The sequence below is a fragment of the Myodes glareolus genome, chromosome 2 (genome assembly GCF_982192425.1).
Source record: "Myodes glareolus chromosome 2, mMyoGla1.1, whole genome shotgun sequence".
NCBI classification, from domain to species: Eukaryota; Metazoa; Chordata; class Mammalia; order Rodentia; family Cricetidae; genus Myodes; species Myodes glareolus.
In genome coordinates this window covers 124829156-124853992 of record NC_142027.1, presented here as the reverse complement: position 1 = coordinate 124853992, position 24837 = coordinate 124829156, and the positions used below count along the sequence as shown (strand labels likewise).

Here is a 24837-nt window from a genome sequence, read left to right as displayed (position 1 = left end):
GGCTTAAGGACACATGCTTATGCAAAAGATAAAAAAGTTAAAGAGAATTGGTTCATGTTAGATTCATGACAGTCTGACACCAAGAAGGAAGTAGGCAGCTAGACATGTAGCTCAGGTGTTGAGTACTTGCCTAGCGTGTAGGAGGTATTAGCATGGTCTAAAAATTAAGGGAGGGGGCTGGAGAGATGGCTCAGTAATTAAGAGCACCAGCTACTCTTGCAGAGGACCTGGGTTCAATTTCCATCACCCACATGACAGGTCACTATCCTTTAGAAGTCCAGTTCCAGGGGATACGATGCCCTCTTCTGGCCTTCTCAGGCAATGAATGCATGTGGTGCAAGACTTACCTTCCTGGGCCTAGCACTTGGGAAGCAGGGACAGGAGGATCTCCATAAGTTAAAAGCCAGCCTGGCCTATGTTGGGAGTTACAGGGCAACCAGGACTACATAGATCCTGTTTCAAAAAAGACAAAACAAAATAAGATGGGCAGTGGTGGCAAATGTCTTTAATCCCAGCACTTAGGAGGCAGAGGCAGGTGGATCTCTGAGTTTGATGCCAACCTGGTCTACAGAGCAAGTTCCAGGTCAGCCAGGACTACACAAATAAACCCCGTCTCGAAAAACTAAAAATAATAAATAAACAAATGAAGGAAAGGAGGGAGGGAGAAAGGAGACAGCAATCATAAGAAGATGTTATAATACTTGTTTTATTTTCTCTATAAATATTTATGAAGCAAATTGCAAAATACTGATGACAGTCAGTGCTGAGATAGGGGTACACGGTTCTGTATTTTCTGTACTGTACGCCCCCTACCTCAAATAGCTATCAGGGCTAATGGGCGGGGGGAGAGTTGGAGTCATTAATGCTAAGGCAGGAGTTGGCAGACATTTTCTGTGAAAGACCATAAGGTCACCACTTCCTGCTCTACCCTGTGCTCTCTGCAATGATGACTCGGCTCTGCTACCAGCTGCCCCAGACAACAGCAAATCAGTGGCTGTGTAGTGCTGTTCCTATTAAAGCTTTATTTATAAACACCAAGAGTAATTTTCATAGAATTGTCTTGTGTCTTGCCATTTAGGAGGCACTCCATGAGACGTTCCCCGTGAGGAGGGGGCACGTTGAAGTGATGCAGCTGTTTTGAGGTCACCCATGCTCTTCTAAATAAGTCCAGTAAACTCATTTAGTCCATTAAAAAAAAATATATGGCCCATGAGCAAAGAAAAAAATACTCAAGCAACCCTGCTTTCCTAGAGTAATTAAAAATAGAGCCTGGTGTTCTTTCCTGTTATTTGTTAAAACGAACAATTCTGTATGACTATGTCATATTTTACTAAATTGCCCATGTTTTATTATAACAATGTAGATAAAACAGGCAGAAATTCAGTATAAACTTAAATGCTTGCTGGGCAGTGGTGGTACACATCTTTAATCTCAGCACTTGGGAGGCAGAGGCAGGCAGATCTCTGTGAGTTCGAGGCCAGGCTGGTCTACAGAGTGAGTTCCAGGACAGGCTCCAAAGCTACAGAGAAAACCTGTCTCGAAACCCACCCACCTCCTAAAAGAAAACTTGAGTGCTAAAGAAAGGTTTAAAATATCCATACAGAGGCTGGAGATGCATCTGAGTAGTTAAGAGCACTCTGCTCTGGCAGAAGACCTGGGTTTGGTTCCCAGAACCCACATAATGGCTCACAACTACCTGTAACTCCAGTTCCAGAGGATCTGACATCTGACTCCCTCTTCTGACATCTAAGGGCAGTTAGATTATTTGATGCTCAGCCAACCTTCTTGTCTTTATTCTTTTCTTCTTCATTTATGGTTTTTGCTTTGTGGTGCTGGGGAATCAAACCGAGGGTTTTGCACATGCTAGGTAAAAACACTTTACCACTAAACTATGATCTGAACCCCACTTGTGTTTTTTTATTGTTTGCTTGGTTTGGTTTTTCAAGACAGGGTTTCTCTGTGTAGCCCTGGCTATCCTGGAACTCACTCTGTAGACCAGGTTGGCCTAGAACTCACAGAGATCCGCCTGCTTCTGCCTCCCAAGTGCTGGGATTAAAGATGTGTGCCACCAACGCCCGGCTTCACTCTTATGTTTTGTCTGACCCTTGAACTGTAAATTCCTGGAGTCCAGGCAGGTATCACATGCAGAACATTTGCATAACTCAGCACAGAGGTTGAAAGGCAATGGCTCTGGAATAAAACGGACTTCAGTCAAGCCTCACATCCACTAATGACCAGGTCTGTAAGCTCGGGCCATTGATCTGATCTCTCTCAGTTTGGTTTCATCAGCTGTCAGATAGGGACAAGAATAGTACGGAGCTCACAGACTTGGTCTGGGGTTTCAGTACAATATAATGTGTGTGAAGATACTAGCTCAGTGCCTAGCGCGCAAGTGCTCACTGAAGCTAACTACCGATATGCTTAGCACGGTGCTAAAAATCCCATCAATTTATGTGCCTTTCTTATTAAAGCAAATTAGAACAAAGTGCAGAACACTGTAATTGCCTATCATTGCCGTTCAGCTCCTCTTGTGCTAGGAGCCATCCCACACAAGGAAACCGTTTTCTTCCTACAGATACGAAAACAAAAGTTAGCTTTGAGCTTTCATCTCCCCCTCCAAGAACATCAGAAAATCCTACTCTAGGCAAACAGATCTTGTTGTCCTGACAACACAGATTGCCAGGAAAATAAGTAAACACAGCATCTGAGTCTTATTTTTTAAAGAAAACTCAAACCCTGTGGAGGGGGGGAGGCATGGAAATCTAAGGCTTTATCATTTTCTCTCCCATGAGGATGGCTTCGCAATGTTCTTTCAAGGCTTCGCCCCTCCTTGCTGAGGTAGCCTGTGTTCTACTCACGTTGTTCATGGGAATGTCCTGCCACACAGGCTTGAATATCTAGAACAAGAGAGTGGGATTCATATCACCAATGAAGTTGATTCGTTGGGTGATCTTCAACAGAACAGCTGAAGAGATCCTGAAAGCCAAAGAGATGCCTTCCACAGGCAGTGAAATGACAGGTTTTTAAGGCGGCAATACAACGGCATCATAAAAGATGGCAGAGTTTACCAGAGAGCTCTTCATCTATCGACGCACATATTTGCAAGAAGCAAAATGCCAGGACACGATTGAATACTCAAAACAAGTAGAAATAGTCCAGGCCTACGGATGAAGGCAAAGACTGCCTGGGGACAGAGGAAAAGCTTCAGGCAGTAGAGGTTGCCACACCAAGGACTAAGTCTTCTGTCTGGTCCTTACCTTGCCAGGCTTACCAGTTCCTTACCAGGGATGACAAAGGCCACAATGTCAGGAATCTGGTTTCCTAATTGGTTAAAGGGAGAAGTTACTGTGCTTAAAGTGTTGGAGATGGTGTTTAAAGTTTTTAGTGGTGTCTGGTACATGCTGGCTACTAGATAAATGACACTATTAGTCAACAAATAGGAAACGTGTTCACAAAAACACAGGACCTTCCAGAATAGTGGGATCTGGGTAATGCAGAGAGGCTAGGATCCCAGTTCTACAACTTGCTAGTTGTGTGACCTTGGACAAGTGATTTCATCTCCCCACATCCTAATTTTATCTGTTAAACTGAATTAATGCTATTGCCCAGTTTTAAGACTGTTGTGCCAGGCAGTGGTGGTGCACACCTTTAAGCCCAGCACTTGGGAAGCAGAAGCAGGCAGATCTCTGTGGGTTCGAGGCCAGTCTGGTTTACAAAGTGAGTTCCAGTACAGTCAAGGCCATTACACAGAGAGACCCTGTCTCAAAAAACCTTAAAGAGAGAAACCCTAACTCAAAATTTAAAAAAAAAAAATATATATATATATATATATATATTTTATATATCTGTGTTACATGTGTGCAGGTGTCTAAAAGGTAGCCTTGTATCCCCTGGTTAAATGCAGTTGTGAGCGAGCTTCCTAATGTTGAGGGTGTTGGGAACTGAACTTGGGTCCTCTGAAAGAACAAGTGCTCTTAACCACTCTGTAAATGTTATCTATTCTCATCCAGGTCAAGAAGCACACGGCCAAATCTGCTAAGTAGAGTGCCCACTGGAGTTTCCCTTTTCTTTGAGGACAATTTCTGAAGGCCTCTGGAAGAGATCCAAATGTTAATGACCATAAAACTATAACTCCTTTCTCACCAAATCCCTTTTCCATTTAACCAGACAACCCATTCTGAGACCTTTGATGTGAACCCCCCTGGAATTATGCCATTATAGGGCATAATTACCAACTTTCTTCCACCACACACTACGTTGGGGTGAGGGGAAGCCAGTTAACTACCACCCAGATAGTTCTGTTTTGGGGTCACTCTGATATTTCCTCTTTCCATTCGACTTACTATCTCCTCCTGAAGATCAGCTTAGGAGGCTGAGACACAGACAGACAGCTGGGAACAACAGGTTGCTTGCTAGCTTTGGATTCGGGGACTTCTTCCTTGCCAAGATGAAGTCAGCCAATTGAGAGCAGGGCCAGACAGGTGGCTTTGTGGGTGAAGCCAGACCTGGCTGTGCTCAGAGAGGGCTCAGAACATGGATCTAAAATGTAGTGGTGCAATGGATGGTGGTGGCGCACGCCTTTCTCCCAGCACTTGGAAGGCGGAGGCAGGCACATCTCTGTTGCTTGAGGCCAGCCTGGTCTACATAGTAAGTTCTAGGCCGGTAAGGGCAGTATAGTGAGGCCTTGTCTCAAAAATCCAAGGACTACTGTTGCCATTTTTATCTCTTATAGGATTATTTTTTTTTAGGAGAAAGGATACTGGAGATAAAGCCCAGATCCTCATGCACTATTGAGCTACAGCCTAACACCAGAAATTTTTATACAAGAAACCTCTCATTTTTACTTTTCACGTAGCCCTACAAATTCCAGTCAGTCCTGATTCATCTTGACAACCCTGAGTTTTTATGCTGATAGACACGGAGTCCGGCTAACACAATAACTAGTAACAAGGGCTGGTGGTGCAGCAGTAGTAAAATACATGCTCAGCGCGTGTGAGCTGCTGCGTCACCCCACAAACAGGAGTCTGGCGAGATACAGTGGCAGACACTCATTTACCTAGTACTCCAGGGAGACTGAGGTAGCAAGATCCAAGTCTGAGGTCAGCCTGAGCCATGTCTAAGAAAAACAAACCAAGAGCCGGGCAGTAGTGGCGCATGCCTTTAATCCCAGCATTCAGGAGGCAGAGGCAGGCGGATCTCTATGAGTTCGAGGCCAGCCTGGTCTACAAGAGCTAGTTCCAGGACAGGCTCTAAAACTACAATGAAACCCTGTCTCGAAAAAACCAAAAAAAAAAAAAAAAAAAAAGAAAGAAAGAAAGAAAAAGGAGAAAAAGAAAGAAAACCGAAAACAAAACCAAAACCATAAAGGAAAATAAACAACTCACTATAGTTTCTGTCTATTTTTTTTTTACTACTCAGCCATTATTGTGATTTCATTTCTATAAATACAACTTCCACAGAAACTAAAGGAAAGATTTTCAAACATCAACACTCCAATTAGTATCTCTGAGACTACCCTGAGCCTGTTTCCAAAGCAGCTGTCTTTGGCCAGCAAACACTCTCTGGCGGATGGAGTTGTTTTTCACTGCCTCAGAGAGAAACTGTTTCTCATTAGGAAGTTTAAATTTAACAGAGAAAGAACCAATGACAGAAGCTGCAAAATTTGGTTGGTTCCTTGTGGCTTTGGGAGCTGTTTGGGTGTGGGTTGCTTTGGCCTTGAAATGCAGGCATTTCCCTGTGTCAAGAGGAGGAATTTCATAAACACACAATGAGAGCTGACTCTGCTTAAATGTAGGGTTGGCATATGTAAATCAGTGTTTGAGAGCTTCTAGGTCCTTCCAAGCCTCCGACCCTCTCCTCTATAATCATTTTCTTCTGAATTTCTAGACTTATCATAACTCCTCATTTTCATACAGAAAAGCACATGCATATAGAACAAAAAACAGAAAATAATTGGTTGGGAAATAAGCTATTGGTTTTAGTACCATAAAATAAATAAAGATACCTTCTCCTGGCCAGGCAGTGGTGGTGGCTCACACCTTTAATCCCAGCACTCAGGAGGCAGTGGCAGAATCTCTTTGAGTTTGAGGTTGGCCTGGTCTACACAGCAAGTTCCAGGACAACCAAGGCTACACAGAGAAACCCTGTTTTGAACACCAAACACAAGAACTCACCCAGGGTGGCAGAAAGGGAAGCTGCAGAAGCAAACCCAAGACTCGTGAAAGCCTGCTGAGGGCTGGGATATAGCTGGGTGGCAGAGCTCTTGCCCAGCATGTGCCAGGTCCTAGGTTAGATTCTCTACACTGGAAAAAACTAACAAAAACCACAACAAACCAGACCTTTTTATCAGGGATGTGTGTGTGATGTGTGTCAGAACATGTAGGCACATGCATGGCAGCCAAAGGACACCTCTATGGGAGTTGGTTTTCTCCTTCCATCTTTTATATGGGTTTAGGGGATACAATTCGGGTGTCCGATCTGTGTGGCAAGCTCTTATACCCAATGACACATTTTTGCCAGCCCTAAACATTCTTTTTAAAAGCAACCTTGTGGCCACACAAGGGCTCATGTACCTGTGTGCATATTTGAGGGGAGGGGAGGCTGACTGAGGCTAGGTATTCTCTCCATCACTCTCCATTTGACTGAGCCTCAGTTCTCTCCCTGATTCTGCTATTCTCACTAGCCAGCTTGCTTGGGCAATCCCCTGTCTCCTGAGTGCAGACAGCAGCCATGCCTCCCCCACTTTTATGTGCGTCTGGATTCCAAACTTAGGTCCTCACACTTGCCATCTTCCCAGTCCTTAGTTTTATTTTTTGAAACAGGGTCTTTCTGTAGCACTGGCTAGCCCTGACCTCCCTATGCAGACCATGTACATCAGTCTGCCTCTACCTCCCAAGTGCTGGGATCAAAGCCTGTGCCATCAAGCCCCGTATAAGCAGATTTCTTGAGAGGATACACACAGTTCTTACAAAGATACCGGCAATTCAACCCAGAAAAACACTTCAGACAAACGGACCAGAACAGTTTATTGGCAAGATAACATGTAACTTAATGACGGGAGGGACATGAACAAGCCTGGAATGTGACTGACAGCCACACAACAGCCAGCAGGGAGTCTTTTCTAGAGATGGTTAATCAAGGGCACCCCATGGGAGGGCAACTCCTGATGCAGCTGCCGGAAGATCATGGCACACCGGTTCCTCTCCTGGGTCTTGCCCAGGGCATGGTACAGTCTGGCCTGGAAGTAAGCAACATCCCTGATTCGCTCTCTACAGTCGACCTTGGCAAAGTAGTTCTTGGCTTCATTGAGATTCTCGATTGCAGCCTCCAGAGCTGATAATTGGGGTGGGGTGGGGGTGGGGGAGAGAATGGGAGGGATTAAATGGGAGAATTTAATACTTCAATTTTCAAAATTTGCTATTTAGAGTCAGTATATAGTAGGTATTCTTATATGCTCCACTCATTAAAATATGGAAAAACACCACACTATGGAAAGTTTTGTTTCATTTCTTTTAAAATTAAAAATTAGCATGCTGGGACTGAAGAGATGGTTCAAAGGACCCAGGTTCAATCCCCAGCGCCCACATGGCAGCTCACACTTATTTGTAACTCCAGTTCCAGGGGATTCATGGCACCAGGCATACATGTTTTACATACATATAAATATACGTACACAAAATAAACAAATGTTACAATAATTAGAATGCCAGGGCTGGTGAAACGGCAGCAGGCAGATACAACTGCTGGCCACGCCAACAACCTTCATACAGCTCCTACCTTCTGCTTTCTTCACTGGATCATAGGAAGCTGCTGAAGCCACTTGGCACTTGGACACTAAGAACATGGCACGGCCTTTATCCAGGATCGCCCCATCGGCCAGGATGGGCTCAATAGCCATGTGGAGAAGGGTTAAAGCTTGTTCTGGGATTCCAAGGATGAGCTGAAAGAGAAATGGCAGTACACTGTGCACACCCATGTGCTGTGTCCACTACCAAGAAGGGCTAGGTTCTGGATGTTTTCTCCTGAATGGTTATCTATGACTTATCTTCTCCACGACACAGGGTACCTCACCCCAAACAACACATTACCAGAGAATACAGGCACACAACAATATGATTTCTACAAGAAATCCAGCAGGCACTGGTCATTCATATTATAGAAAGCTTTGTCCTATTCTTTCTTTCTTGTACTGCTTTATTTGGGTTTGGGTTTGTTTTGTTTATAAGACCTTACTATTATAGACAAGGCTGGACTGCAACTCCCTATGTAGCCTAGGCAGGCTTCATAAACGCAGTAGTTCTCCAACGTGTCTCTAAGTGATAAGATTACAGGCAGGTACCACCAAGCCCAGGTTTAAAGTTTTGTCTTTACAAAAAGACTTAGTAATGACAGACATGTTGGTAGAAGCCTGTGATAACTCTTACTTCCTAATTTGATCCCCAGCACCAGAGAGGAGGGAAGGAACTATACATTCAGAATAATCTAAACATCACAGAGAAGGACTTGGCGATGGATACCTAGTCTCCATACTAGAGAGACCAAGGCAGGAGTGCCATATGTTTGAGGCTTGCCTGGGTTAGAGACCCGATCTTAAAAAATAACATACAGATAAACTGGGTGGCAGCTGCACACGCCTTTAATCCCAACACTTGGGAGGCAGAGGCAGGCAAATCTCTGTGAGTTCCAGGCCAGCCTGGTCTACAGAGTGAGTTTGAGGATAGCCAGAGCTATGTAGAGAAACCCTGTCTCAACCCCTGCCTCAAAAAAGTACATATAATGTTGCACTACTGATATAAGGCTAAACATTGTCGCCCCCCCCACAGGTGGACAGCTCTTAATAAATGACATTTAAGGTGACATGTGTGACTCACATGTACACACACATACACCCATACACATAAGTATATACAATACACATAAATGTAACACACCCTCATCCCACAGTCCCCCACAGGAAAAGCCAAACTGGTTTACCTGGGCATAAGCCAAGTTGAGCACAGTTTCAGAGGCCAAGTACTGTAACCGGTATTCTTTGGAGAGGGCTAGAGCCTCCAGGAGCACAGGCATGGCAATGGTCGGAGAGGAAGATCGCCAGTACAGCTCTGCCACTGACAGGAGGACGCTGACCACAGAAAGGAAAACGGGATGAGAAGATCCATTGCCACACACCCCACCCGTAAGACAGTAAGACACCTGAGAGACTACTTACCTGATCACCATCTCTGTGTTCTTTAGTTTCTGACAGTATGTCAGCAGCTTCTGTAGAAGTCTGTGTGCCTCTGTCATCTGGTTCTGAGCCTGCATTACGACAGCTTTTCTGAAACAACCAAACGAACAGGAGTGGTTATGCAGATGTCTGCAAGCCCTTCAACTGTAACTATTTTGGGATCAAGGCTCTATTTCCTCAGCAAGATTGCTAACCTCTAAAGAGGAAAACTGCCTGATTTAATTTTTGTTAAAAGAAAAGGAAGAAGAGAAGGAGGCAGAAACCGAAAAGAAGCAACAGCAGCTGCTACCACCGACTGTGATCTTTTTTTTTTTTAAAGATTTATTTATTTATTATGTATGCAGCATTCTGTCTAGATGTTTGCCTACAGGCCAGAAGAGGGAGCCAGATCTCATTACAGATGGTTGTGAGCAATCATGTGGTTGCTGGGAATTGAACTCAGGACCTTGGAAGAGCAGCCTGTACCCTTAACCACTGAGCCATCTCTCCAGCCCCCTGACTACGATCTTAACAGATCAGAGACAAGAGGATGAATTCAAAGACATCCTCAGCTATTCAGCAAATCCAAGGCCAGCAAGAGACCCTGCCTCAGAAAACCAGTTGATGGATGGAGATGCATATGCACAGAAGAGAAGTCTAACTGAGCCAGCAAGAAAGTTCAACAGGCAAAGGCGCTTGTCTTCAAGCCTAATGACCTGAGTTCAATCCCTGGGACCCACATAGTGGAAGAAAAAACTAACTCCTAAAATTTGTTCTATACTCTTCATGTGTGTACTTTGGCTATCCTGAAACTCATTATATAAACCAGATTGTCCTAGAACTCAAAGAGATCCATCTGCCTCTGCCTCCTTAGCACTGGGATTCAAGGCATGTGCTAACAGACCTAGCTACTGATTATATATTTTCTTATTTTCTAAATGAAACAGAAAAAAGCCTTGAATTTTTCAGTTAAAGCTGAAAGCAAATTAATGCACACACAAAAGCATAGTAAATATAAAGCTATTGAAAACATTCTGGAAAGGCTCAGCATTTAAAAGCACTTGTTTCTCTTGCAGAAGACCTAGAATCAGCTCCAGGTTTTGTGGTGACAGCTTTCCAAGTTTCTTACCTGTATACACCTTCTATGCCATTAAGCGCTGTGATTCCTGTAACGAGTGAATCAGCCAAATGGAATTTGCCATCATTCATTGCCCTGTCAAACTGTATTTTTTGATCACATAGCATCCATAACTAATAAGAAAAAAGAATTAAAGACAAAAAGAAAAATATTCACATTATTGTTCAATGGCAATATCAAAGTATATTGGTTTGCTTAGCAAACATCCTAACAATTCACATACATGCATTTTCATTTGAGGTTATCTATCTATCTATCTATCTATCTAATGTCACAAGCAAGTAAAAAAAGCATAGAGAAGCCCACATTCAGTGGTGGGAAACACTTGCAATTCCAGCACTTGTGGAAGCAGGCAGGGGATCAAGAGTCCAAGGCCAGCCTGAACCGTGCAGATGTTGCTGTGAAGAACATATACACACAAAACAGATAATGTCCATTTTATCAGCTCACATTGTGCTTTACAATAATGGTCTGAAATTCTACTGAAGTTCTCAGCAAATTCTATTTCCCTCCTGTTTTCCATACTAGGCACTTGATCTGTTCATCTGTCATTCCCATTCATGTTTCCTATACTTTTATAATACCGTTAAACAATATACAGAATAGGGCTGTTTAGTTTCTAATTTTGAGACAAGGTCTCATGTATTGCAGGCTAGCCTCAAAACATACATACAGTCCAGGATGACTTTGAACTTTTAAAATATTTATTTTTAGTTTGTGTATGAGAGTTTTGCTTTTACATATGTAAGTGCCCCACCTGCATAGCTAGCACCCTTGGAGACCAGAAGAGGGTGCTGAATCCTCTGGAGCTATAGTCTTAGAAGTTGTGAGCTGCCATATAATAGATGATGGGAACTAAACCCAGGTCTTTTACAATACAAGTAAGTGTTCTTATAACCGCTGAGATATCTTGCTAGAACCTGATTGTGAACGTGTGAGTCTCTGTGTGTGTCTGTTTGGTACTGGTAATTGAACCAGGGCATTGAGGATGACAAGCGAGGGTTCTGTCACTGAACTTACGTCCCCAGCCCATGATTTTAAACTTCTGATCATCCATCCTGCCTCCAGTTCCTGAATATTGAACTTACAGGCATTTATGTGGTGCTAGGATAGAACTCAAGCTTTGTGCATACTAGGCAAGCACGCTACTAACCGAGTCACATCCCTGGCCTGAGCTTGGTTTGCTTTGTTTTTTGAGGCAGGGTCTCACTATGTATCCCTGGATGACATGGAACTCATTACATAGACCAGGCTGGCTTCATAATCAGAGATCTGCCTGTCTCTGCCTCCCATATTAAGTGTGAGAAAATACATCCTGTTGTGGAATATTATTTGAAGACGGGTTACATTTGTTTATGTTGTGGAACTTTTGTTTAGAGATGCAAAGATGTGCTGCATTCTTTATGTTGCATTTGTTTAGCTCCGTGAGCTGCGTTTACTTTGGCTGTCTAAAACACCTGATAGGGCTAATAAAGAGCTGAACAGTCAACAGCAAGGCAGGAGAAAGAATGGGAGGGGGCATTTGGCAGGCACGGAGAATAAATAGAAGTAGAAGAGAGAAAAGAGGATGGAGGAGCAAAAGGAAGAAGACTTTAGGGGCCAGCCACCCAGCAAGACACCGAGAAGTAAAGAAAAGTATACAGAAAAAGAAAAAGGCAAAATCCCAGAGGAAAAAAGATAGCTAGGATAATTTAAGTTAAGAAAAGCTGAGGGTGGGCATTTATAAGGAAGAATAAGCCTCCGAGTGTGATTTACTTGGGAGTTGGGTGGCGGATCCCCCAAAGAATAAAGAGTAAAAAACAACCAACGACAACATCCACTCCCCACTTGTTTTGTTTTCTTTTTTAATTCATTTATGTGTCTGTGTGTGGATATGAGCATGTGGGTACGCGTGCCTGCAGCGTACTGAAGAGGCTAGCAGATCCCCTAGAGCTGTAGTTATAAGCGACTGTGAGCTGCCTGACACAGGAGTTGGAAACTAAACTCAAGTCCCGTGCAAGAACAGTACAGTAACCACTGAGGAACCTTTCCAGCCCAATGAGCTGTATGTAAGCTTAGTACAGATAAGCAACATCACCTGTACACATTCTTTCTACCCTACTTTCCTGCAGTGCTAAGAGCAGAACTAGGACCTTGTGGATGCCTGGCAGGTACTCTACATTAAAGCACATATCCAGATCAACAACTTCCCTTTCCCTTGTTTTTCTCAGGGAAGACTCTAAAATGCCCCCACCCAGCTTTTTTTTTTTTTTTTTTTTTTTCCAAGACAGGTTTCTCTGTAGCTTTGGAGCCTGTCCCAGAACTGTTTTAGACCAGGTTATCCTCCAACTCAGAGATCCACCTGCCTCTGCCTCTTGAGTGCTAGAATTGAAGGCGTGTGCCACCACTGAATGTAAAAGCATTCTTTTCAGAAGTAAATCCGTTGGCACAAAAGGCAGACTACCTGGGCATGTTGACTGTTGGGTGGAAATCGCTCCCTCAAGTGCTTTAATACTTCAGCGGCAGCAGCAAAACAGCCCTAAAATAGAAAAGTGTGATTTGATTGACATACCAGAACTGAAGTAATACCTGCTCACACACCCAACAGGTTCACGTTACCTACCTGATCGTCTTCTTTTTTTTTTTAAGATTAATATTTATTTATTTAGTTTATAGTATTCTGTCTGCATGTATGCCTGAGGGCCAGAAGAGGGCACCAGATTTCATTACAAATAGTTGTGAGCCACCATGTGGTTGCTGGGAATTGAACTCAGGACCTCTGGAAGAGCAGTCAGTGCTCTTAACCTCCAGCCCCGCTACCTGATCTTCTTCAGCAAGCTAGAACACTCACAGAGGGCTGAATGTCACAGTAAGTTATCTCTTTCTTTTCTACACATTCCAATGAATTTCACACTTTCTCTTAAATCTTTTTTTCCTTGTTAAAACGTGAACTTTACCACAGGGATGTCCCCAGCTAGGTCCTTGGGCAGCAGAGGAGAGGGTGCCTGAACTGGCCTTGCCCCACTATCACACTGATGATTATCTCGAATATCACCATAGAATCTTCGTCCAGCGAGGGATGAAGATAGAGACAGAGACCCTCATCAGAGCAACGGACTGAGCTCCCAAGGTCCAGTAGAAGAGCAGAAAGAGAGAGAAGATGAGCAAGGAAGTCAGGACCGTGAAGGATTGGTCCACCCACTGAGACAGTGTGCCTGATCTAATGGGAGCCCACCAAACCCAGCAGGACTGGGACTGAACGAGCGTGTGATCAAACCGGATTCTCTGAATGTGGCTGCCAATGGGGGCAGACTAAGAAGTCATCAATAATAGCACTGGGACTTGTTTCTACTGCATGTGCTGGCTTTTTGGGACCCTAGTCTATTTGGATGCACATCTTCCTAGGCCTGGATGGAGGGGGGAAGGTCTTGGACTTCCCACAGGGCAGGATTCCCTGCCTTCTCTTAAGGAGGGAGGGGGAGGGAGGGGAATGGGAGGAGGGGAGGAAGTGTAAATTTTTGAATGGAAAAATAAAAAAAAAAATTCAAAAAGAAATAAATAAAATGTGAATTTTAATTGTAAAAACTGTTTTCTATAAATATAATTATTATCAAACTTTGCACTCAACTGGGTTCAGATACATACAGACACAATTTACACAATTGTTATCTGTACCACAGAACAGAATCCATTCAAGAAATGTCTACACTTAGCCTCATGTTGAAGAAGACAGGGTCTCAGCTGGCCAGTGGTGGCACAGGCCTTTAATCCCAGCACTGGAGAGGCAGAGGCAGGTAGATCTTTAGAAGTTCAAGGCTAGCCTGGTCCACAAATTGAGTACTAGGGCAGAGCTGTTATACAGAGAAACACTGTCTTAACAAAACAAAAACAAAACCAAAAAAGACAGGGTCTCATTGTAATTTAGACCGGCCTAGAAGGCACTATGTTGTTAAGGCTGACCGTTAACTCTGTTCTTCCTGCCTCTACCTCCCAAGCGCTGAAACTATATGAGTATACCACTGTGCCTGACTTAAAAGCTATTTTGAAGATAGGCAAGGAAAATTCTTTCTAGGAGGAAAATAAAAACTTAAAATGAGACAAATTACAGTAGGCCTGGAGGCTCATGGCTGCAATGCCGGAACTTAGGAGGCAGAGACAAAACAACAGTTTTGGGTTCCAGGCCAGGTTTTCCTACCTGGTGAGCTCCAGGGCAGCCAGGGTCACAAGGAGTAATATTCGTCTCAAAAAACCCAGTTACTTATTTTTTTTAGAGTTCTTTTTTAATAATTTATTTTTATTTTGTACACATTAGTGTTTTTCCTGCATGTATGTCTGTGCGAAGGTGTTGGATCCAGGAGTTACATATCGTTGTGAGCTGCCATGTGGGTGCTGGGAATTGAACCTGGGCCTTTTGGAAGAGCAGTCAGTGCTCTTAACAGCTGAGCCACTTCCTCCAGCCCCAAAACCCAGTTACTTATAATCCATCTCAAAGACAATCACAGACCTGCTTGGCATATTTCCTTCCAAGTCTCTTTTATACCTAAATATAAAAAAATAGAAGAATCAAAAATAACTATGCATATTAACTTGTCAACTATATACAGTACTAACTGCATGGCTAGAAATCCCTACACTATGGGGTTTAGTTTATTTGATGGGATCTCCCTATACAGCCCTGGTTAGCCCAGAATTCCGTATGGAGGCTGGCCTTAGATGAACAGAGATCTGCCCACTGCTTCACCTACCAAGTGCTGGAACTAAAGGTGTGCTCCTCCACATCTGGCAAAACAAATATTTTTTGAGTTCCAGATCTTTCCAGTGATAACACATATTAAATCTATATTAGCATTTTCCCCTTTATTTCTCCTTCTTCTTCTTTTAATGGTTTTTCAAGACAGAGTTTCTCTGTAGTTTTTGGAGCCTGTCCTGGAACTCACTCTGTAGACCAATCTCAAATTCACAGAGATCCGCCTGCCTCTGCCTCCTGAGTACTGAGATTAAAGGTGTGTCCCACCACCACCTGGACATTTGATATTATTTACTTAGTGTGCAGGTCAGAGGAAAATCAGAAGCTGGTCCTCTTTTTCCACCATGTGAGCTCCAAGGATCAAGCTCAGGTTGGCAGGCTTGGCAGCAAGGCCTTTACCCACTGAGCCACCTCAATGAGCTACAGTGGTCTTAAATTTAATTTCAACAAAACTAAGTTTTCTCTTTTTTGTTTTGACATCCATGTTCTTCTATGAACCCACTCACACCGTTCTTACAGACATGTATACTGTAAGGTGCTGTCTTTTTTAGTCACCAATTTTCAATTTGCTTTTATCTTTCCACCAGGGGTGCACTATGTAGAGCTATCACAACTGAGGTTTAATTTGAAGTGAAACCCACAATGAACTACAGCAACAATCATTTTTCTTCCAAGATTTTTACAGGCCAATCCTGCCTGCAGTTTTCATGAATGCCACAGAGAGCTGGGCTGGTACTGAGATGGGCTGTCCAACCTTCAGACCAAGTAAAGAGAACTTTGTACACACTGCAGTCATTCTCCCTCTAAGAAACAAACAGTTCAGATGCACCTGCCATTTCCGAGGCTCAGAAAGGAACGGTACGTGATGACCCAGGTCACTCGGGAAGAGAAAGGCACAGATGCCTTAAGAAGGAGTCTGTCCCACTGGATTGCAGGAGGTCAGAAAGGCCTCCCCAGGCTCACCCAGTCCTGCCACCCCAGCAAGTACAGTGCAACAGCCAGTTCATTTGGAAACCAGTTCCAGAAGCAGAGACAAAAGGAGAAAGAGAGAAAACCAAGGCTGAGACAAGCCTGTCTTTTCACAGGTGGCCAGCCCAACCGGTGCCATTAAACATCTGGCAGTTCTCAGCACAGAAAACGCATGAGGTAGATACTCTAAAACCAAAGGTCTTGCTAAAGCCGCTACAGAACGAGTAAGCTGCTCTCCTTCTAGCAGTCATTAAAACTTTCCAACACATCTTGGCAAACAATGCTGGGATCACAAAAGACTAAGAAGAAAAAAGGAAGGAAGGTGAAATTATTATACAAATCCGAGGGCAGGATTATTAAGACTTTTCAAAGCTTTATGGGGAGAGGAGAGTCACAAAACTCCAACAAAGGCCATGCAGAAAGTCCAAACCAGGACTACACTTTCTGTAAAGCAGCACACAAATTCAGTAGAATGAAAAAGAACTAGTCTACACATCCACAGCAGCTGAGCATGGTGGTGGACACCTGCGATTCCAGCAACTCAAGATGAAGCAGGAGAACCTCAAGTTCTGGAGTAGCATGAGAGGAGGGGGAGAAAGGGAGAACAGTAAACCATCTAAGGTTAAGCTCAGTGGCAACAATGTCACTTCAAAAAGTCCCACAGAGCTGGGCGGTGGTGGCACATACCTTTGATTCCAGCACTTGGGAGGCAGAAGCAGGAGGATCTCTGTGAATTTGAAGCCAGCCTGGTCTACAGAGTGAGTTCCAGGACAGCTAGGGCTACACAGAGAAACCTGGCTCAAAGAACAGAAAACCAACAAAACCAACGACAAAGAAGCCCCACAGGTTCCTGGAGCTCATTCTTTACTCACCACTTAACCATGGGGTCAGGAGGAAAGAAAGATGCTAGGCAGTTCCAGCACAGGCTTGGATGCAAGCCCAGGAGGCAAAGGCGAGAGAACAATCTGAAGTTAGCTCTGAACTACATGAGCAGGGCTGGGAGATAGGTCAGGGATTGAATGCTTACACTAAAGCATGAGTACCTGAGCTTAGTCCCAAAATAATTAAGAAAATTAGGAAACTGGGCGTGGTGGTATAAATTTGTAATCCCAGCACTAGAGAAACAATCAGGCAGATTCTCAGGACTTGCTGGCCCAGGCCAGTGAGAAACCCTGTCTCAAAAGACAATGTAGAGACAGCACCCGAGGAATGAGACGAAGCTCTGGCTCCAGTAAAAGGGAGGAAGAAACCTAGGAAGATTAAACAGATCAAATTCCTGGAAGAAAGCAGAGAGCAAACATAGATGGTTTACCCTTTGGCCTGGGGAAGGGTGAGTGGAACTTCCCAGGCAGCACAGGAGACAAAAACCAGTGAGGACAGACAGAACCCATCAGAGCCCAACCTCAAATCTGTGTTTAAGGAAGGGCTAGAAGATGCTAAACTAGAGTTGGAGAGATCTTTACTGCATAGGCTGGGACTACATCACAACGATGGAGACCACAAAGGCTGAAGAGGAATGATAACATAAAGGAGGCCTGCTCAAACTGCAGCTGTGTGAGGCCCGGGGCTGCAATCTCCTCCTGAAGCATTAGGACTTGATTTAACCTCCTACAAAGAATTATGTACAATTATGCACCACACAAGTCAAGGTCACATGCAATTCCTACTGTACTTTGGGTCAGCCAAACATGGGTTAGAAACAGAACTGACATGTACTGGTGGGTAGATACTTAAATTGCCTGGACCTCATATTCTTTAGGCTCTCAAAGGATTTTGCAAGCTAACACACAGACAACACTGAATACAGGCTTGGCACAGAAAAAGAGAGTGACATTGGCTAACTCTTCCGGCTGCATTACCATACTCCCTTCCCCTCCCCTCCAGACACACAGGAACACCTCTGCTGCATTCAGCTTCCATCTCTTCTTTTATTCTGTTTCTTTTTTGTTTTTGTTGTCGTTCTTGAGACAGGGTCTCTACATAGCCCTGGTTGCCCTGGAACTCACTATGTAGACCAGGTTAGCCTCAAATTCACAGACATCCACGTACCTCTGCCCCTCCAGTGATGAGAATAAAGGTGTGGACCACCACACCCAGCCTATTCTCTTTCTTAAATACAAGTAGCCAACCTCTTATTCCCTTCACTGATGTCAAAATACCTTTGACAATTTTTTGCACATTCCACATTTAGACCATCTCCACAGAGAACTTCATTCTTCAACAACATGCACCAAACAGACCCATCCAACACACAGCCAGTGCTTTTCTCAAACACTAAAGGAAAGAAGTGCCCTAGAGCAAAACCAGTCAGTCCACCGGTGCTGCAGTTGGATTTGAAATGTTCCTCAAAAGCCCACTGGGAGATGGTGCCACCCTTTCAATTAACATTTGGGCCACACCCTTGGAGGCAATGTTGGGACAATGAGGTAAACAGATCTTTATCACCACATGCACCTGATATAACGTACTGTGCCTCCTGTCAAGTTGGTTTTCTCAGCAATTTTGCCACAGCAACAAAGCACAAACTAACACAGCAGACCCACCTGTTCTGCATGTAGCTCTGCAAGGTGGCAGAGAGCGACGGCAAAGGACTCGGTGTTGTTCTGCTGCACGCCCGCATTCACCGACTCCAGACTATTCATGCTCAGCAACATCTGGGCTTGCTGTAGTGCCATGGTGCTGGGTGAGGAGAGGGGACAAGTTTCCCTTTAGGCAGCAGACCCAGGCTGCCCCTGAGCCATACCCTACAGTTATCCTCAGTGGAGACACAAGAAAGTTAACTCTTGCGGCTCTGGATGTGTGGAAGCAACTCCTCCCCATGCCAGCTCTCCAGCCTTCGGGCCGAGGAGAGCAGAAGTATCCTGGGTATGCAGTCCCCAAGGAGACGCAGAGTAGGTCGGCACAACTGGGAGCACTCAGCACCCAGATCCCCACCCCACCTCCCCGTCCACGATGTTCCCTGAGGTCACAGGATGTTAATTAGGTTTCACGGGTAAATTCAGACCCGATGCCATCCTGGCACCGGCTGCTCTGGCAATGCAGGCAGTGGCCAGTGTCGGCAGCTGTTTCAGAGCACACCGTGCCAAAAAATTATCTGAAATACAAAAACAAGACTGGTAAAGAGGCGCTTCCTTTCATTACTGAATTCCTAGAAACAACAGAATGTCTAGGGGATGCATGAGACTGAGACAGGGCTCCAGAGAAAGCCTGGTTCAGAAGTTTACTTCCAAACTACAAGTGGCTACGTGGAAAACAGAGAGGCTGGAGATATCCCAGAGAAAACACCTCAACAGAGAAGCAATCTTGTCTACACAAGCAGTTATGGGAAGGGGATGCTGAACTTGCACAAGGAGGCCATGCAGCATGCGAACAGGGGGAGGGGGAGTCTCAGCTCCAGGTCAGGTGATCTAGGTTTGAGCCCCAGCTGGTCACTGGTCAATTACACTCATGATCCTGAGATCAAATGTGCAAACCAGATGAGAGATCACCCACCGGTTATACACAGAGCAACCGGGAAGAGTAAACCGTGTACATGGGTAGGACTTTGCCAAGTTCGTGCAGACTACAAAATGTCTCCAGATGATGAGATGAAGCATTTTCTCTAATCCCCTCTGCGAACAACTTCCAATGAACAACTTCCAACGGGGACAATCTTGCACAGGCCCAGTCTGATAGCCCTGCTTTTCTCTACAGGCTCCACACCTCCGCGGCTCTGGCAGTCTGCCTGGAGACCTACCTGCGGCCGTACAGCCTCCAGATGGCCGTTTTCTGTGCAATGCTGATATCGATAAGCTCCGACAGGCTGTGTTTCCAGTGCAGGAGGTCGGAGTCCTTTAGGGCGTCCATCAGTTTGTTGGCCGTCTTCCCAGCAAAAGCTCTCTGTTGAACAAGGGACTGTATTCCCAGGGAGGCGAGGTACTAAGGGGACAGATATACCCACGACCCAAGATAGAGATTACATGGCAGAATTTGTTTGCTCTTCAGAAATGTGGTGGATTTCACATTTCAGCACATGCACAGTGACAGCTCTACTTAAAGGAAAGTTCCTACGGCCTGACCTGAACCCTGACCCATGAGAGATGTGTTCCTGAAACTCTAGGGCTGAAAGAGAAGCAGAGGGTACACGGCAAAGAGCCAGGGCTTCGGCATTAGGTAACCTGGACTTAGACACTGCCTCTGCTACTTACTGTTGACTTAGGGCCAGTCACTTAGCTTCTTAGCTAAGCCTCAGCTTCCTCATCTGTAAAATGGGCATCAAACCTATCATAAAGAATTGTGGTAAGGATTACAATGAGATAATAGATCAAACAGTGCCAGGCACATTAGATAACAGGAGATCAAAAATAAAAAGAATGCCTGCCATGAGCAACAAGTTATCTTCTTAACTTCTGGAATAATCTTCAAGGGCAAAGTTTAACTAAAAAAGGCTAAATCTGTAACAAGAGTATATTAAGTCGTCTCTAAAGAGCCACTTCAATTCTGCCCATGTATGTTTCCTTTCCCCAAGGAGATCACACAGGTAATGCACAGACGGAACAGGGGTACGTTAAACTGCTCTCAATCTCATGGTCTATGGTCACGAATCCAGCAGATGCCGAGACAGAACAACGCTCCTCCATCGGCGGTCTAGACCCCAAAGTCATTCCTATTCTCTGCACACAGACCCCGCCCTCTGCCTAGTCTGTGTCACCAAGGCTACAATGAAAACATCTTCCCAGCAGGCTTTGCTTATTGTTTAAAACAAGGACCAGCAAACGTTCTGACAAGGGTCAGAGCAGATTCCAGTTTCCAGGCCACATTTGGTCTCTGCTTACTGTGGCTGTTCTCCTGACCCATCCATCTAAACATGTAAACCTTTCTTCGCTCTAAGTCATGCACAGGCAGACAGAGCACCAGATTTGGAACACAGGCTGTAGTTTGCCGGTCTCTGGTTTAAAATTAAGCCTTCCCAGAGCTGGGGATGTAGCTCAGTGGTAAAGCGCTTGCCTAACCTAGCATGTGTGAGGTCATGGGTTCTATTCCCAGCACTAAGAAAGAAGAAAGTCCTTCCTATAATTTTTCTAAGTGAAAATATACTATCTATTGCTCATTATTGAAACTAAACTAAAACTAAACAAAGATCTCTTATCAAATCAGTAAGTGGAGCTCTCACAGATGTTATTAGGACAAAGGGAATAGAGAGAAACCTGCCCAAAAGAATTTAGTGGTGTGATTAATAATTAAAGTCATAGGAAGCAACCAAGAACGAAAGCACATGTTGAGATACCCACTCTAAGTCTACGCTGGGTCACGACAAAGGTGGGCGGAAGAAGAGACTCCACACCATTTATTCTAACAATCTCACAGAAAGATGAGCCTTACCGGTAACCCAAAATGTACTGCTTTCTTCACAGAGTGTTCCAGCAGAACATAGCTATCGGCTCTCTTCTGCCCCAGCACATAAAGCCAGCTCTGGCAAGAGATAACCATCAAAATGTGTCATAACAACGGCATTGGTGGATGTTCCAGTGAACATCAATGTGGACATAAGGCATTTAAAAGGGACAAAATAACCCCTAAAACACTGCCTCTTGTGAACTTGTTTGGGTGTGAATGAAACCTGCCAGGAATATTAAAACCTCTACCAAAGCCAGACTGAGATAAACAAGCCGCTGGCCCACTGCATCTCTGCCAGCAAGGGGTAGGCATTTCAGAAAGAAGCATAAAGCTCCCATTTGGCATTTAATTGAGACGAGAGTCACAGGTGATCATTAAGTGTCTCAGGACTCTATAGACTTGGCAATTATGCTTTAATACATCAATATTTCACCAAGTTATTAGGTATAGTATCTTGTTTCACTAATGCCAATATCAATGCAATACTTAACTCACTTTTCATGATGAGTTTACAGATAAAAAGCACTCAAAGCAGAACGAATGCCATGAATTAAGAAAGGCAAATGACTATGGGGGCCCTTTGTGAATTCTGCGTCAACCTAAGTAGTTTCCCCTCACTGCTAAGGACCTTTGCTCCCATTGCAAACAACCTGATTAAAACTGGGCCTTCAGGAGGCCAACTCAACCCGTGAGCAAAATCCCAAGACCAGAGGACGGCCTCACCAAACAGTGCTGCAGACACACGTGATCGTTGGACTCCTGGGCAATCCTAATTGCCTCCTGCAGGGCGAGTTCAGCCTGTTGACTAATGACAGACTAAACATTAATATCCCATTAGCAATCACAAACATTCAAGCGTCAGTAGCAGGAAGTCATCTGCACGCAGTCTGTCCGTGAGCCGGCTCTAGCAGCAACTGTAGCTATTTATGGACTGTTTTCTCAGTGGCTGCCCCAGCCCCAGGAGCAGGAAACATCCACTGTGGAGGCAGGGACAGGTCCCTCCTGAGGGAATGTCTAGTAAAGGGAATGGCTTTCCTTGCTGCTTCTAAAATGTTTGTCCCAGTTGTTCACTGCCAAGAGAACAGCAAGGAAAAGGCCAATATTTTACTTATGAAAAGTTCTTTTCTGCATTGTTTAAAAAAACAAAACAAACACCCTCTAAAAAAAAATCCCATTTTGCATTGCTCCATTAAATACTACTGCATGTTGCTTTCTTAATCTTTGTTAATTGTATTAACCACTACACAAACCTCTAAATGGCACAGGCCATGCCTTCCACTCTGAATTTCCCAATAGCAAATGACAGAATGAAAGACTCACTAACGCTGCCACTGGCATCTCAATGCGAGAACCAGAAATTCTTGGAAGCCACTTGTTTTCTTCCAACACTAGCAACAGCTGCACGGGTGAGATTTAACTAAGTGGTCCTGGGTTTTTTTTTCTTAACTGCCTGCCCAAATAGAGAAGCCAGATGTTTTTACCTGTTTTGCATTTCTTTCAAACTGCTTTCCATGCTGAGCAGAATGTAATGCCATAGATCATAAGCTACTTGAGAACAGGAAACATACACTCACACATAGGCTCTCAGTTAATATCATTCCATTAAACAACAGCAGATTAAGAAAGACAAGCTTGAGAGAACCATACAGCAGGACCAGCAACTTCCAACACAGAAACTTCAAGAAAGCCAAGCAAACATTTTCAGTAAAAGAACCTGACACGGTGGCCTAGGCCTGTGACTAGCCTAGGCTACTTGAGACTGTTTCAAAAAGTCTAAAATCTAGCAAGAAGCAAGTGGGTCCCACACCTGAAGTGTACGGGGATGCCTACTTAGTTTTCTGAGACAGAAGCAATGGCCTCCTACACTACTAAGTGAATGCTTGAGTTTCCACGACCCAATGCTGATCTCTGTCACCTCCTATTTCTAATTTACAGATGCATATTGCTCAGACAAACCATAAGCCGTGGACCCTTCTCACTGATGCAACCATTTCCTCCAAACACAGGCACAGGCCACTTGGCTGCCCCAAATCTGTGTTCCAATCTCAGGCTGCAAGCAGGACTAACCTGTGACCTTGGCATCTGCGCATATGCACACACCTGGAGTAAGAATGTTCCTTCTTCCAGCAATGGCAACTCCATCATCCTGGTCTAGTGCTAGCCAAAAACACTACTGTTCCATTCTATACCGCTATCTACCTCTCCACGGGAAGCTTCGCATTAGCGTTTCCTATTTTCTCTTCTCTACTCCTGACACACACAATAGTGCCTAGTATGAAGTGTATGATCAAGAAATATTCAACATTTATGGGGCTAGGGATATAACTGTCAGCAAAGTGTGTGTGTAATTCAGGGTCCAGTCTCTACCTCCACATAGGCAGGTGTGCTGCTTTACACCTGAAATCCCAGCGTTAAGAGAGGCAGAAGGATTAGAAGTTCAATGTCACTCTTAGCTATGTAGCAAGTTGGAGGGCAGCTGAAAAACATGAAACCCTATTAAAAAAAGAAAGGTCTTTGGGGCTGGAGCTGTTGCTCAGTGGTAAACAGTCACAGGGCCAGGTCTTGAGTCCCATATCCAGCACCCCAAAAGGAGTAGTTAAAAAAAAAAATCAACCAATCACACAAACAAAAAAACACGCTCAATGCAGAGGTTATTAAAGCAGAAAAGGGAGTTAATTACCATAAGATATTATGGAATCTCACATAACCACTGAGTTGGAAGTATCAGTCTGTGGCCTAAGTCTCCTTGATGACATCTTGCTCTGAACCTGGGCACACCACAATGTTTCTGAGAGTCTGTTCAGCAGTGTGTTCTTCTCAGACTGTGTCTGGTAACTTGCAGCCACCAGCTTCCACTGTTCTAGCAGCCACATGTGTCATCAATGTAAGCCCCTCTTACATGACCTTTTCAACCAGGAAAATGCCACACACCTGCCCCGACTACAAGTTCTCATGTATTTTCCAAAAAACAATATAAACAATAAAGCCAGGTATATACCATAACAAAATCAACCAGTTTTACCTCATGGCTACCTGAACTCACACAAAAGCACCCAGAACCCCAGCAAGCGATGCAGTCTTCTACCAGCAGACACGACTCTCCTTTAGCTTTTTAAGCACTGAAAATAGCTTCTCCAGCATCATCATTACATCCAAAAATCCTTTTGGGAACCTTTGGCCTAATAACCCAGTTTCCTCATCCCTAAATGGCTGTGTTGTTCTTCGAAGTAAAAAAACAAACTAGGCCCAGGCACTAAAACATGCAACACTAGAAAGTGACGCCAGAGGGCACACTACTAAGGAAGATTTTCATTAACTTGTGTTCCAGTACAGAAAGGTTCACTCTGGAAGCTAGAAACAAATCTAGAAAAATCTCAAATTAGTTTCTTTCTACATTTTAAAAATAAAATTGCTTGTTTTGTG

The 24837-nt window shown here is 44.3% G+C and overlaps 1 protein-coding gene across 2 annotated transcripts in view; it reads right to left on the bottom strand.

Moving 5' to 3' along the window:
- Window positions 1-7008: 7008 nt before the first annotated feature.
- The window catches only part of Anapc5 (anaphase promoting complex subunit 5), a 29028-nt gene continuing 11199 nt past the window's right edge, over window positions 7009-24837 (bottom strand). The window contains exons 8-17 of one of the 2 annotated variants that reach the window (XM_048447346.3): window positions 22138-22219; window positions 21400-21489; window positions 19775-19956; window positions 18582-18717; window positions 12787-12861; window positions 10335-10456; window positions 9209-9316; window positions 8974-9121; window positions 7777-7939; window positions 7009-7332 (exon numbers count right to left, since the gene is read on the bottom strand). In XM_048447346.3, the coding sequence (XP_048303303.1) occupies window positions 7121-7332; window positions 7777-7939; window positions 8974-9121; window positions 9209-9316; window positions 10335-10456; window positions 12787-12861; window positions 18582-18717; window positions 19775-19956; window positions 21400-21489; window positions 22138-22219 (1318 nt within the window). In that variant the 3' untranslated portion in view covers window positions 7009-7120. The remainder of the gene's footprint in view (window positions 7333-7776; window positions 7940-8973; window positions 9122-9208; window positions 9317-10334; window positions 10457-12786; window positions 12862-18581; window positions 18718-19774; window positions 19957-21399; window positions 21490-22137; window positions 22220-24837) is intronic. The other variant, XM_048447347.3, reaches the window with a different exon arrangement.